The 15136-nt window shown below is 42.1% G+C and overlaps 1 protein-coding gene across 1 annotated transcript in view; it reads right to left on the bottom strand.

The window, feature by feature from the left end:
* elna (elastin a) overlaps positions 1 to 13851 on the bottom strand; it is a 45877-nt gene extending 32026 nt beyond the window's left edge. Inside the window, exons 1-5 of the mRNA XM_084466316.1 lie at positions 13596 to 13851; positions 4665 to 4778; positions 3594 to 3638; positions 2717 to 2812; positions 2516 to 2542 (exon numbers count right to left, since the gene is read on the bottom strand). Coding sequence (XP_084322442.1) covers positions 2516 to 2542; positions 2717 to 2812; positions 3594 to 3638; positions 4665 to 4778; positions 13596 to 13671 — 358 coding nt within the window. The 5' untranslated portion in view covers positions 13672 to 13851. The remainder of the gene's footprint in view (positions 1 to 2515; positions 2543 to 2716; positions 2813 to 3593; positions 3639 to 4664; positions 4779 to 13595) is intronic.
* Positions 13852 to 15136: the final 1285 nt, after the last annotated feature.

Below are 15136 nucleotides of genomic sequence, written 5' to 3'. Positions count from 1 at the left end.
GGCTTCATGCCTCTTCCTCTTCCTGTTGAGGACAAGGAGCCCACCCGACGAGAACATGCACAGCTGCTTTAAAGTGAGGCTCTGATATAAACCAGAGGGACCAAGAGGAATCCTGAGGCGTCTCGGTGAGCGGTGCCTTCTAGAAAGACCCTGCGCACATGCACACAGACTCACATGCAATATGTGGTGTTTGATAATTAAAAGGATATGGTCACAGAGTCTCCGAACCTTGGTGATGTAACAGGTATTTACTGGGTCAGGGTAGATTGTCAGTACTGCCAGCTGCTGGAATTAAGGTGTTTACAAAGTTTGACAAATCCTTGGAATTATAGTGCCTATTGAAATGCATAATAAAAGTAATCTTTAGGGCACAATTCAACTGAGCAGTGTTCAATTGTTTAATGTGCAGAAAGTGTGTGTGACTGCCTACCTCTTAAATGGAGGAAATAAGTAATTAGAATTCTTTCACTCCCATTATTTGTATTTTACTTGTTTACGTGGGTTAGTAATGTATAGTTACTATTAGACCAAGGCGCAATACAATACTTAGTTTTTCCTTCTTTCATATTTTTTCTTGAGGTGCCTACTAAATTGAGTCGTCATACATGATGATGCTACATAGTCCTTCTCCTCCTTCAGCCACATCAAATAAAGTATTAAATCCATGTTTCAGGTTAAATGGTCTTTATGCCAATAATTTACAACAAGAGGGTATTCTGAAATTGCCTGGTTTGGCAATAAAAAGGTGTCTGGGAATTCAATTTGTCGCTGCTTCAAATAATGCACAAGAGAAGAAGGCCAGCATCTCACAGCTGTTAACAAGTCAGAAATTGCCTTTCGAAGTCGCAGTATTTTAACAATCCGGATTTCAACAGAATTCACAATTACAGCAGCATTTGCTAGACCTGGCTTTAGCTGTGCTAAAATTTATAGCGGTTACAGCACGTTTCAACATCTGCAGTTAAAGGATGCTACTCTTTAGCCAAGGTGTACATCTGTGGAATGCAACTGCATTTTTCTTCATCTTCTGGGGAACAATTTAATGGTTAGTGTGTGTGCTTGCTCAAGGCAGATTTTTTTGTATAAATTCTAATACTTAAAGTATCTCTCTGGCATAAAAAAAAGCTGCCTATGGTTTATAACCTGGGTCAACATTCATTCGGTGAAGATTGTTAGCTAAACAATCATAAACTTAGATAGGAATGCTCAAAATAATGAATCCGCTCTTGGTGGCTTAGAGTAAAGGGAGGTATCTAATTGAATCTTCATACAGACAAAAAAAGAAATATTTTCCAATCCCTGCAACTTCTGGAATCTGGAATGATTTAAAGACTAGGCGGTTGATTGATACAAAACCTGTAATTTTAAGTCACTTTTTCATGGTCATTCCAGATAAATGGCTCAATAAATTGAACAGCAGCTGGGAACAGGTTACAACCCCTCTGTGACTGCTGGTCTCTGGGTGGAGGCCTGTGGCTGACCCTCAGAGGCTCACCCGGCCAGTTGTTAGATCTTTCACTTTCTTCTGTGTTTAGATGATCTTGCTATAGGCCTCTTTTTTCATACAGTGCTCCCCACATTGCTCCAACTCGCTCAGGGAGGCAGTCGCCTCCAACAGACTGTTTTCTTTCTACTTTCTAATCTCATTTTTGCAAGTGAGGCCTGGCAATGGAAGGTATGTACAAGAGCCAGGGCATTACTTCCTAGAAAATGCTCCTGCCGACCCCGGCCAAAGTCAACTTCCTGCTCACATCTGATATTAGGTCATTTTTACCATTCAGGTCCCTTGGAACTCTATGACTTAGTGAAAGAAGGAAGCCCTCCAGAAGTCCTCCTGTGCTCCACCCCGGGTCTTATCAGGACTATAGGTTCTTAGTTTGGGCGCACCTTATATTTCCAAGCATGTACAGGGTAGGCCCAGATTGAAATCAGCACAGTTTATGGAAATTAAATTAACGCAAAAACCTTTCTGAGGCACTAACACGGTTTACACTAAGGAAAATATTTACAGTACCATGTCTAACAAAAGTGGGCAAAGGCACATTTCAACAAGGAGGTTTCCAGATATTGCGAGGGCTTGACTTTAAAATAACATCAATCAGTGTGCTGGTACCGCTGTTTTGTCAGGCGTTGATGGAAGCGAACCCTCTGAAAATCGTCACTTCCTTTGATAAAGAGGTGAAGTAGAACAGGCTCGAAAAGTCTGGGCGTCAACAGCAGGGAGGAGGAAGTGATACAATGTTGGCACCCCTTCCTATTAGTATCTTGTACATTACACACTTCACAATGTTGTACAGGGGTGGCACCCCTCTACGGCAAAGGACTTGCCATGTTAAACCTTTTTTAAACTACCTGCAAATGTGTTCATTTTATTACAGCAGCATAATGGACACACACAAAACACACAATATTGACAGACAAATTTTGAAGTATGAACAAATATATACTTGTATATAAATATATATTTGTATATAAATATATACAAATATAATACAATGGAAAGTATTGATCTAACCTGGTTTGGGACCCTTTCCACCGGCTCCTGTTGAGACAAAGATTAAGAAACTCACTTGGGTGATAATTACATCCAGCCCATGCTACATGTGATGATAATAACAACACTTTACAATGTTTAAGGGATTTTGGCAATGGTTTGAGCAGAACTACAAGCCTGAAGAAAAAACGTGTCTGAACAGTGAATGTAGTTGTAGCCTACCTGCTCCCAGTCCTCCAGTGCCCAAGCCACCTGTTCCAAGACCACCGGGAAGAAACCCACCCGGACCTATACCTCGACCCCCTCCATAACCTCCAGCTGGGGGTCAAACAGAGAAGAATTTGTGAATATCATCATCATCATCATCCTCATCATCATCATCAACATCACTGCTACTATCAACATCCACCTCATCGCTAATCAATTGCTGTTGAGTGTTGATATTTTCATTGAATTCTTGAATCAATGTTGTACTTCTAGCCATAGGGACGCGCTCTAAGTACAATAGAGACCAGGCCGCAGAACGGCCAATGAAGGTGCGATTCCATCATTGAGGCGTGAGGAACAAGGAGAGCACACTGGGAGCGCTGCCAGAGTCTCAGTACAGCATGTGTGTTGGGATTCTGCCTTGAATGTGTGATAACGCAGAGAGGAGATAAGAGTAGCCTCTTACACCCACACAGAGCACACAGCCCCGGTATCTGCTCTCTGTGGGTGTGCCGCACGAGGTCTGGCTTTAGAGCCACTTGATGTCCATTAGAGTAGACAATGGTATCTGGGACTACTGGAAAGAGCTCTGGAAGCCACGATGGCCCAGAGCATGAAACATAGACCACCCATTAAGTGAAAAAAAAGATAATTACTGTTCGAATATGAGGGTTGTAAATACAAACAATGAGGCAATGTTTTGTTGCTGTCATGTTTTGTTTTTCCTTCAAGGGATATTTGTTTTTCGTTTGGAAGCTAAAAAATCTGTAAAACCCGGCCAAGTAATTCAAAGTGCAGGCTCCTGGTGAACAGACTGGAAGACCTGCTGGTTCATGAACTAGCCAGACTTCATATAATCCATCAAACTCTTTCCAGAACATCTTTGACTTACCCGCTGCTTTAGCCGGCTTGTAGCCTGCAGGTACTCTCCCAGCACCTTGTAAAGATAACAGTGACAACAAGGGTTAGAGATCATACGCATTTTCTTTTTACCAGTTCAGGGTAGGCTGTTTCACAGAGGATGTGAAATGAACTGCTGCCAAAACCCGTTGTGTGGGTAAATTGTTGAGTGTTAGTGTCAGGGAGGTATTTTCTATCATAAAAAACATTGAATGTCTAATGGGTAGCTTAATGGGTAACACCTGGGTAATGTTACGTGTGAAGGTGTGAAGTGTCATGAGTGATAGGTGTTAGGCCAGTTGGATTGGTAGTAATCAAACTGAGTTTGATCAGTAGTCAGTGTGGTCCTTTTCAACGTTGTCCGGTTTGAGAAAAAGTGGAAAATCTCAGCACATGGAATACATGTCCAGAAAACAACTTAGAATAAGCAGTTGTCACTGTTGGGGCCCATTACTGGAGCTTTGTGCTGAATATTAGTGGACTAAGCAAGCAGGATGCCGAGTAAGGTTCAAAGCCATGTTTTTGTATTGATCAGAAAGGAGACGGAAGGGACCGAGTTAGATCATCTTAAACTCTTACACACGGCCCTTTACCTTTGCACCCCAGAACATGAAATGGCTAGACAGCTGTAGGTAGTTTAAAGTTCACCACTAGCAACCTTGACGCCATGTGGGAGGCGACAATATGTACATTCAGGCAGACAACCACTATAATTGGTCGGTGATTGACACAAAACAAGACTCAGGGGATGTGCATGTTGTCTTATGTCATTTTGTGATACACGGCCAGACCCTTTTAATTAAAACATTCTGAGCTACATGAAGTCATCTAGATTAACTGATAGATAAGACACATAGACACGCACACACACACAACATCAATATTACTGTGCTGTGCGTGTCTATTATCCTGTGATTCATACCCTTCTATAGTGTAAAATGTACTGTCCGTAATTTACTTCAATTGAACTATAATAATACTTAAAAAACACAAACAAATTGTATTTAATCTGGCACCATCTTTGTCTGCTGAGACCTGTCCAGATGGAAGAGGACGTGGGTACCTGGAAAGAGGGCCGCTCCTGGTCCTGCACCACCTGGGCCTACTCCACCTGGTCCAACTCCACCTGGTCCAACTCCACCTGGTCCAACCCCTGCACCAGCAGGCACAAACACACCTGGAACACACAGCACACGGAGGACAATGACGAATGACATCACGCACAACACCTGCACCACTCTCTCAAATCGAGACACTTTAATCATTCCAATCACTGCCATTGTTCCTCAAGTAGTCACTCTATAAGGGAAAACATTCCCCCCAAGCCCATTTCATCATCGGTGACCCAGACAGCCAACCGAAATTCTGTCCTTGGCGTAAAGCATTGCCCAGGGTCAGGTCTTTCATGGCGCACACATTGAAACAATGTGGACACAACATCTCCTGCGTGGATCAAGGCAAACACAATGTCTTCATGGGCCTGATTAAGAGAGAGAGAGAGAGAGAGAGAGAGAGAGAGAGAGAGAGAGAGAGAGAGAGAGAGAGAGAGAGAGAGAGAAAGAGAGAGAGAGAGAACAAAAATCCCAATTGTTTTCATTGTGATGAGGTATTGCATTTGGAAGCCCTCCTCCTATGAACCTCAGCATTGTGGCTCCCCCCCCAAGCCCCCAACGCCTCCCCCAGGGCCCTGTCTGAGTTCTGGACCTGGCCCAGGGGAACTCCTGAGATGGCTGTCCTGGATGACATCCATGGTGGCCCCGTGGAACCAAAGGAACAATAGCAAAACAATTAAGTTCAAGGATTATAAAAAAACACAACTGCTCTAGTGGTTCTGGGACGTTGAACAATTAAATCCAAGGGGGCCTGAACTCAGCTGTAATTGTGAAGTTTAATATTTTGAAGGCAAAAACATGGTTTGGATCATTGAATCCACCACACGATGAAGAGGACGGGGGACTGTAGAACCACAATGATTATGTTTAATGACTCCTACATGTGTAGGCAGGCCAATTAATTTCAGCCACATGTCTAAGCCCTGTGTGTGTATTAGTGTATGTCTACATTATCTGCTCCAGCGTTCCAGCAAAGTGTTTATTAGTGTATGTCAACATTATCAGCTCTGGCGTTCACTCCAAGTGTCTGGGCACCTGGGGATGGACATATCTAGGCATTACTGTCTGGTCCACATCTTATTTGGGGTTGTTTGAATGAGCGGATGTTAATGTATGTATCCACATTGATGGAAGTGTTGCTTGAATGAGAGTGCATTTAAATAATGTACTTATAAACAATCACACACTGATACACACAACATATTTTCTACAATGTGTTCATCGTCCGGGCCAATCAATGCAGGGAACCAGTCTGGTGTGAAAGAGTGTATTTGGATGAAGGTTGAGAACAAAAAGGGTGGTGGGTGACATTGGCTCATGAACAAATGGAATGAGCAAAGTGTGCAAGCTTTGCTGATGTGTGGTTTGGGTGGAAAGTTAATATAACTTTGAGGTTAGAAGTGACTTTAGTTACATTTAAGTTTTGTTTAAAGGTTTTAAGAGATTGTTCTGATTGAGGTAAGCTTCGGTGGTGCAGTTGTAATAACTTCTGATTCAAATAAGGGGGTTTTATTTTCCATAGAAACCTACAAGTTGTTGGCCAAAAACGATTTATAATAGTCTGTGGAATAGATTCTGTAACACGGCTTGTTTTATTATACATGCTTTTTATAACACGCTATTCTGGACGGGGAGTGTTAAGAAAGGGAGGTTGAATGACAGTTTATTTGAAGAAGCATGGCAGCCATCTTGTTGAAAACAAATGACCTCATGTAAGAACCCATTGACAGATGAGGCGGGGGGGGGGGTTCTAAGAACCCATTGACAGATGAGGGGGGGGGGGGTTCTAAGCAGCTAATCAGAACAGTGAGGGAGCTGGACAGACGCTGGGTTCCTTCAGGATGACCTTGAGTTCTGATTGTAGAGAACTCCAGCGAGGTACAGGAATGCCAAAGAAAGAACAAATGTAATCAAACGGTTGGACAGATGAGTGATCAATTTCCATTAATTCCATTGCTGAGCGAACAGCATTTTGTATTTCCATTTCATTGGAAGGACTCTCAGGTGTTGGTAGGGGTCTACCAAGGTGGAGGGATTGTTATTAACTGTGCTCATTGTGCTCCTTAGCAATCAAAAGGAGGATTTCCTGTCTGGGCATTGAAAGCAGTGGAGAAAGGGGGAGCCATAGTGTGTTGTGGTTTCCCCCTGGTCGCAATCCAATCTCATTGCATACTGCACTTCAGCAGGGCAACAGGGCACAGGGCATTCGGTTCACTTTGAAATGGCCTGACCTGGTCTCTTTATAGTCGTCCCCATCAGTAATGGGCATGCCATGTTTCTGCATTTCTATGCTATTTTTTGGACTGATTATGACCTGATTTTAGTAGGTACGTAAGTCAGTTTTGTAGTTTGTAGTAAAAAAAATAAATAGAACAGAGGTTGAATGAATTAACACGAAAGATTGATAATTGCTTTCAAATGAATGAATTGTATGCCAATAGATAAATACTCAGCAATGGACATATCCCCTATTTAATTGTTATGTCCAATAAACAATGACAAATAGGTTGTAACCTACAGTTTGTCCCAAGAATTGACGATTCTTCACAATGATTGCCTGTTCATCTGTCATTGATTCTTGATTGCACCATTTAACCAGAGAGCAACGTCAACAGCAGAGACCACCACTCACATATTTATGACCCATGAAGTACAAAACAAAGCATTCATTGAATTGCTGTGTGGTCTTACGTTGTTTCATGGAAATCTTTCTTAGCCCACAAGTATGACCTTTGCCTGGCTGTGAGACAACAAACCACTCACCAGACCCTTGCTTTGTGGTCAATCCTACCAAACTCATGACCGAGATGATGAGGTGACTTAAAAGGGTGTAGTTGCAAACAATGTGACTCACTAATGTGGCAATTTCACGATCGTGCACACTGGGTGTTGGTTTATTTTACCAAATTATTCATGACATGATTCATGACCAAAAGTTTGCACAAAACGTTTACAGAAGAAGCTCGATGATGCTGCGGTTAGCCTTAAAGACCACACACATAGTCTCCTCTCAATCTCCGAGAGCGACCTCCAATGACACAACCGTCTTCATGGTGCCCAGATCTGATAGCTGCTCCTAAAAACCTAGGACCAGCATTCGCTTTATGTATTGCTTGATTTCAAAATGACAGCTCTCAACCGCACCCATCTAATTTAAATACTCTCCTTAACCATCAACTGGACAGTGGAAATGGTTCCGTAACCAAAAACAAGTGCGCAGCAAATGCAGCGTTATTGTATGAAGGGGAACAGGAGGCTCCGTTCTCTTGTGACCGAACAGTCTTTATCTGCACAGCCTGTGTAAGACCGTAGTCAGGCAGACTGTGATGAGATATGTCACAGCTGCCGCTCTATCCGCCGTCCTGTCCCCTCTCTTTGCTTTCCAGGAAGAGGTAATTTATGTCTAAGGAAGTCGATTTGAAAATAATTCAGTCTATTTGCTGGTTAGATTCTCTACCCCCCACCCCATCCTCATCCTTCCCCCAGAACCGGGCCTAGGCTGGGGTGCTGGAGCCCCAGTCTGTGGAGCAAAGCATCTGTCCAAAGGCAAAACACAGCCGGACACGCAGACGGCACTATTTTAAAGAGACGCAATACTTGGTATTTTGATTCGATGCAATGTTCCATTGAAACCCCAAGAGTGGGTTTTTCTGCGGCCGTTCTTTTCGGGGTTGACAGCCGAGCTGTATGGGCTTAGGGAAGACATGCCTTTGAAACAGCAACACCAGAAAAGGATGTGTAACAGCTGTGAATTCCTCCCATGGGTAGTAGTTCACACTGAGCACAACAAACATTTTACACTATATGATAAGCCAAGATGGAGCCGAGAGAAACCATTGCACGCTAGTAAAAGGAATGGTCTCCATCTAGACACATGGGCCTATTGGATCAGACTGCAGGCCACACCCATAAAAAAATATATGGAATCTGGATTATTCCATAACTGAGTTTCCCGTTACTGCCTCTGGTATTAATTCATAATGCACATAGATCATAAATCAGACTATTGGCCCTAATAATTTATTGTGTGTTATCAGATGTTTTAAGATAAAGATTAGTTCCAGACAGAAGTGTGGAGTGAACTGGAACAAATCAGCCATGCAAGCCAGGCTACGGTTCATCGGCATGTTTACACACACTATACCAAAGGGTCTTGCTCTAATGGTTTATCAAACAAAACCAATCACAACGCTAGTATTGCTAAATAAATGCCAGAAACACATACACGTGTTATCCAAGACCAACATCTCTTAATGTGCTTAGTGTTAAAATCTGTATTTTAATATTTTTATTAAAATGTTGCTTTTATTTCCTTCCCGATAAGTCATGTGGAAACCACCAATACCGAGAAAGAGACACAACTATTTGCTTTTGTGTGTTTCCCCATTGCTTATTTTTAGAAGAGCAATGGCATGACCTCTCTCCACATGTTCCTCATATAAAAGCAGACCACCTGAGACTGATTGTTTGTGTGTAATTAATCTGTCCCAAAAAGCTGGATAAGATTTGGGTTCCTAACAATGCTTTATGACTTTAATAAAACCAACAAAAAAACGTTTAAGGACTATTTTTGCAAATGAAAAGATTCTCAATAGGTTTTGACAACTATTTTACAGTTGGTTTTTTTTGTTGGAGTGGCTAGAACACCAATACCATACGGCTTCGAGTCAAGGAAAGCAACAAGCTGAATGCATTTATACCTGGCACTCTGGTGATTTATGTGGCCGGAGAATGACATGAATCAATGAGTCGTGAGTTAATGTGTTTTTTTGTTCAACGCTCAAAAATATGCAGAGACATAATGCCTATAGCCTCAACCACAGCAATATGAAAACACATGCCAACAACCAAAGTTTTGACCATCCTGTATATACATTTAGGATTATGGAGCACAACACAACACACATACATTATTTTAATGAAAACATTTTGTTTGATAACTCATCATAGCTTGTTTAAAGTAGATCACAGACCGGCTGTGCTGTACAGCTAGTAGGCATAGACCTATAATGTGTGTAGTGTACCATCACAAAGCTTCAGCTGGAGGCCTGTTTCAATTCAACATAATCTTTTCCCGAACTCCATCCAGTTTCCACAAACACATTAAAGGAAACAGACTAAACGAATGTTAGTTTATATAGATGGTTTGACTGCCTTTATATTCTGAAGTGGCTTTCTTGTTTATGATGCATATAATGCCAGAGCAAACACCCTTTTTATGTTCAATTCTAGTAAAGAACTTTGAAGCAAAAACTCATTTTCTGTTTCGCACACATTCACACAGCAGTCTTACTTTGAAAAACCTTCATTTAGTGAACTACTTTCAACTAATGCACCGTAATTAACTAAAAGAGCATCTTTGGATGCAATGTTCAAAGCCTGTACACTCAATTACAGAGTGTCTGGGTTCTCCTCAGACCACACTATTAATTCCTCAATGGCGTACTAAGTAGCTCTTTAGTGCCACTGAGCCAGGAGATGCCGTGTGTGTTTGACTCAGTTTAGCAGGCTAATTTGGCCAGCCACCTTAGGAAAAGGTCTCTTTAAATGCAGCCGGCTGTGAATCCAACACACGCCACCAATTAAGCTCAGAGGAACAGGCAGCTAGCATGTTGCTAGATCACCAACTGATTATCAAATTGAGCATACAGCGGTGGTCCAGTTCATCGCTAGACTTGGTTGCCTGGCTGCCAGGGCATGCCATCTGATCTGCAGTGATTTCATTTACCTTCAACTGCAGCCAGGGGCGAGTCACCACTGGGGAGGATTAATGTGTTAAATTCCTTCTGAAGTCCCGGCGCAAAGCACGGTCCAACACTGGTTGAGAAACTGGCTTGCACATTTACAACAGTCCATTTTAACTGTCACTCATAAAGGCATCGTACAAATGAATGCACTATGGCTTTTGGTGATGTCTGGAGGATTTAAAAAAAGAATAATAATTAAGGTTCCAAAGGTGTTTTAAAGAGACTGCACTGCTAAATCAACCTATTGTTGGTATATATTTTTGCACTGCGAGGTCCAATAGGGGATGAAGGCTAGACAGAAGCTGCTTTCCATTTAAAATAGCGTCTGCACATTGCTGAGTGTCATGAATCGCATAAACATCATAAAGCCGCATACTTTTCCTGTTAAGGGCATAGAAAGTAATTCCCAAGAAGAGTTAATCAGAGCTATAGATACACGCCCTCACGGTCTATTCATCTTGATCAGAATCATATACAATTCCTTCGATCCATTGTGCAGATGCGGTGTGCATTCAGAGTGCAAGTGGAATGTAACTCCTGAAGACAGAGATAGCAGCAAACACACTTATGACAGGACTCAAATTTATCATTAAACTACTTTGCAGATAGTTCCTTTCCTCCTTTCCTCTTGGATCATAACTCATAATATGAACCAAAAAACAGCCACTCGCAGCCTCATAATCCTTGGTAAATATATATTGAGTGATTTGCATCGAAAATAAAAGAGGTTCAACTGAAAGAGGGGTTTTTGCATGTTTATGTGGCTAGTGCTGCATGTTCATAAGTGACCCTTCTACCAGAGGTCAAGCAGTAAATCTCTTAGCAAAGTGTGCACAAATATATATGTATATGTTATATATATGTTTACATGAAACACATTTTTTTTCTCATTTTACCCTTATACATGTAAGAAGTTACACCATAACGCACCTGAATATTTTCAGAATTTTGTCTACAGATTAATGTCAACATTCATGTATGTGTGAAGGAAAAGGTGTAGTGTACTATAACCACAACAGAGCAGCAGCTATGGTAAAAGTACTGCAGTATCTCAGATCATAAATAATCCCGGCGGGATTTTTTATCTGTGTTAAATGAGTACTATTCAGCACTGTATTGAGTACTATTCAGCACTATATGTTAGTGTCTTAGTGTCTTTACATGGTGGTCCCAATAACCAATCTAATACTGACACTTTTAATCAGTACAAACCAAACAAGAGTATCAAGAGTGGAAATATACAAAAGATTGTAAATGCTTTTTTTTTAATAGGAAATTTTATGTTATCATCCCCATTGGAAAGCTTTGATGGACTGCTTGGAAACCATAATAAGTATTGGACTAGGATGTATAACTTTTAGTGCAAATAAACAAAGCTAAAATAAGTGTCTTGCAGTGCCCTAAACCAAACCCAGAGCCTGAACACATGTTTCAATAGTGGAGCTAAGTAAGAAAGTGAATGTTGGCTAAGAAACAAAACATTCAAACAGCCAGACGTGAGAGAGAGAGTGAAAGATTCACAGGACGAAGAGGAGTGGGGGAGCAAGAGGGCAGAGAGGGGAAAAAAACAATGCAACTCTCTCTCTCTCTCTCTCTCTCTCTCTCTCTCGCTCTCTCTCTCTCTCTCTCTGTCTCTCTCTCTCTCTCTCTCTCTCTCTCTCTCTGAAACAGACCAGCTGTATCCATGCCCTTTGCTTGATATTAAATCAGTCAAATTCCAAAAATATTGCTGCTTCAAGTAACCTGTGCTAAATTATCCTGCAAACAATGTGAAACCCAGGCGTAGTAATATAATTTGACATTTATTCACACACACACACACACACACACACACACACACACACACACACACACACACACTCACTCACTCACTCACTCACTCACTCACTCACTCACTCACTCACTCACTCACTCACTCACTCACTCACATTCAGATCTATGCGGCTGCCCAGTGGATGTAGTCTCGTTAGGGTTATCTGGGAGCAACGTCTGGACAGCTGCAGAAGCAGATGCTGTCTCAAACACACTGAAGAATACACCCTAAGTTGTAACAACATGGCCTGGTGCCTACCAGACACCAGTGTGTGTGTGTGTGTGTGTGTGTGTGTGTGTGTGTGTGATGTTTTCCCCATTAACAGTGATTGGTGTTTATTACCAACTCTGGATGTGCTCTCCCCAATATAAATATTTGTATCGGAGGCAATACACGCTTTGAGAAAAGGAAACAACATGAAAGTATAGGATGACTACAATACAGCCTACTACACAGGATGCATGGACAACCTGGCTGTGTCACTAAAGCGCACCAATGTGCCTTTAAGAGGACATGTTATGAGATTTGACAATGCTCATTATGGAGTTGAAAAATAGTCTCTTCCAAACGAAATCATCTTTATGGGTATGTGACAAGTACAAAAACTTGGAGAAAAGAACTTGAATCCCAACAAACAAATGTCAGAACCACGAGTACATTTGCATCAAATAACGTTTGTGCTTCTAATTATAGTGAAAGTGATTAGTTGCATGTGCAGTGTGAATAAACAGGATGTCATCTTGAGTGGGAATATTTGGATCTTTAAATAACTTCAATAAATTGGTAACACTGGTATTCTTTGACTCATTGACCGAGGTTTAGAGAGGATACTCTGTCTTTAATTGACTTGCATACACACATGCACTGCAACAATAAACCAAAGAAATTGAAACCCAGACCTCCTCCAGATTATTTGTTTGCTGGACAGATATTTTAAAATCAATATTATTACAATAATCTACAATTCATTTAAATGACGTGCCCAACGTTATGTTTAACATTTAAATGATAAAATAGAACTTTCAATACATACATTACATTAGAAATATATGCATTCCAATATCTTAATGAAGCATTAATATTTGAAGACGGTTAAGATACAAACAAACATATCATGGCAGGGCAATTAAATCATCTCATAGTATGCAGGATATTAAGCAGACATTACAATAACATTGAGTTCATGAACACCTCAAACGGGCTGAACATGTGGCTGAAGGGAGACTTGGTCGGAGGAAAGCACCTGTTGAAAGCCTGCTGTGATTGATGACAAGCAGAGGTCATGCCTCAGCTCATCGGTGAGAAGAGAGAGTCACACTAACCTCCTTGGAGTGATGGTTGAATCACAGCAACGAGGAAGAGTCCACAGAAGAACAGCAGAACCTCTCTGTTAGCCATCTCGCTCCACAATACGGCAACACTCTCCTGGATATGCACGTTTTATGCTCCTCTATCTTGCTACCACGATAGCACAAAGTCTTGGAGAGTGGGCAAAAAAAGGAAAAGAGAGAAAAAAAAGATACAGGACACGACGTAATTAGGATAGGGCAAAGTCTAGCGTTCAATGGATCACGTTGCCTTTTTCCCTCCCCGATGTCTGGTGTTGCTGTTTTTATTCTGGTCACTCCTGCCAACAGTGCAGATGCTGCTGCCAGCATGGAGCAACAGACAGGACGAGATAGACAGACAGACAAGCAGACCGACAGATTGAGTGTATAGCGCGAGACAGGGAGTGAAGGGGAGGGGGGGGGGGGGGGGGGGGTGGGGAGGGGGAGGAGAGGGACAGCCTACCCCACCACCCCCAACTTTCTCTCTCTCTCTCTTTCCCACTCTCTCTGTCTCTCTCTGTCTCCCTCTCCGTCTCTCTCACACACACACGCAGTTCCCCTTACATCCAGAAGGAATTGGACTGTCTGGCAAACATTTGCATGGACACAATAAGGGCTTATCTTTTAGCATTAACACAGGGCCAGAAAAAAAGCGAAAGCATTTTTTCCGACAATTACCTGTTTTCCATGGCTCCCCTTTTCCGACCCGGTTGACTGTGAAGCGGAGAGCAATAATCTTTTTTACGGCTCATTCCTTAGAAAATGAAACACAGCAACCGCCAGTCACAGCTCGGCCCCCAGGGGTCGACATTAAAGTCTGAAGGTGCACCGAGCCTGGAGAGAGGCTGTTGTGAAACCCCGTTCTATAGCGCAAGCACTGAGACAAGTGTCCGCATCACAGGGCGATGACATCATGATAAAACGGCAGGAAGAAAAAAAATAGTCTGCTTTAGTGTTCAGGGCCAGGGTCAACGGTCAAGATGCCGCCAGCAGGAAGGTGCGGTAGGACCATCTGGCCTGGGTCACGGAAGGGAGATCACAAACCATGGCCGACATTCACCTGCCTGGTCTGGTCCTCCTCTCCCCCTGCTGAGTGACCTCAGCATCACATGTGTTGAAAGATGCAGCAAACATGTGCATCATTGGTACTGACTATCCATGCTGTGCATTTTTTAAGACATCTGGCTTATTCTGTTGCCGCTTCACGAGCGCAGAGAGACCGCAGCGTAGGTACCTGTGTGTGCTGTTGGATCCGCGTCAACATTCTGTTCATAGACAGAATTCCACCTTTAGGAAACTTTCCAAAGTGGGGATTCAACATGCTGTAGAAGCATAAAGCACACAAGAAAAATATATGAGGTGATACTTCTAATGATACCCAGGAGTCTGCATTAGGCTAGGAGGTTTCATCCTCGCAAGGTAATAACAGCCAATAATTTCATTATATTTTTCAAATCAAAGAAACAACTTAAATTGGAGTTTAAGCAAATGTCCACTGATTAATTATCGATTAAATGTATTCTTACTGTAACTGT

Source organism: Micromesistius poutassou, assembly GCF_964030765.1.
Source record: "Micromesistius poutassou genome assembly, chromosome: 4".
Taxonomy (NCBI): domain Eukaryota; kingdom Metazoa; phylum Chordata; class Actinopteri; order Gadiformes; family Gadidae; genus Micromesistius; species Micromesistius poutassou.
The sequence above is the reverse complement of the archived record's forward strand: the minus strand, read 5'-3'. Positions and strand labels throughout refer to the sequence as shown.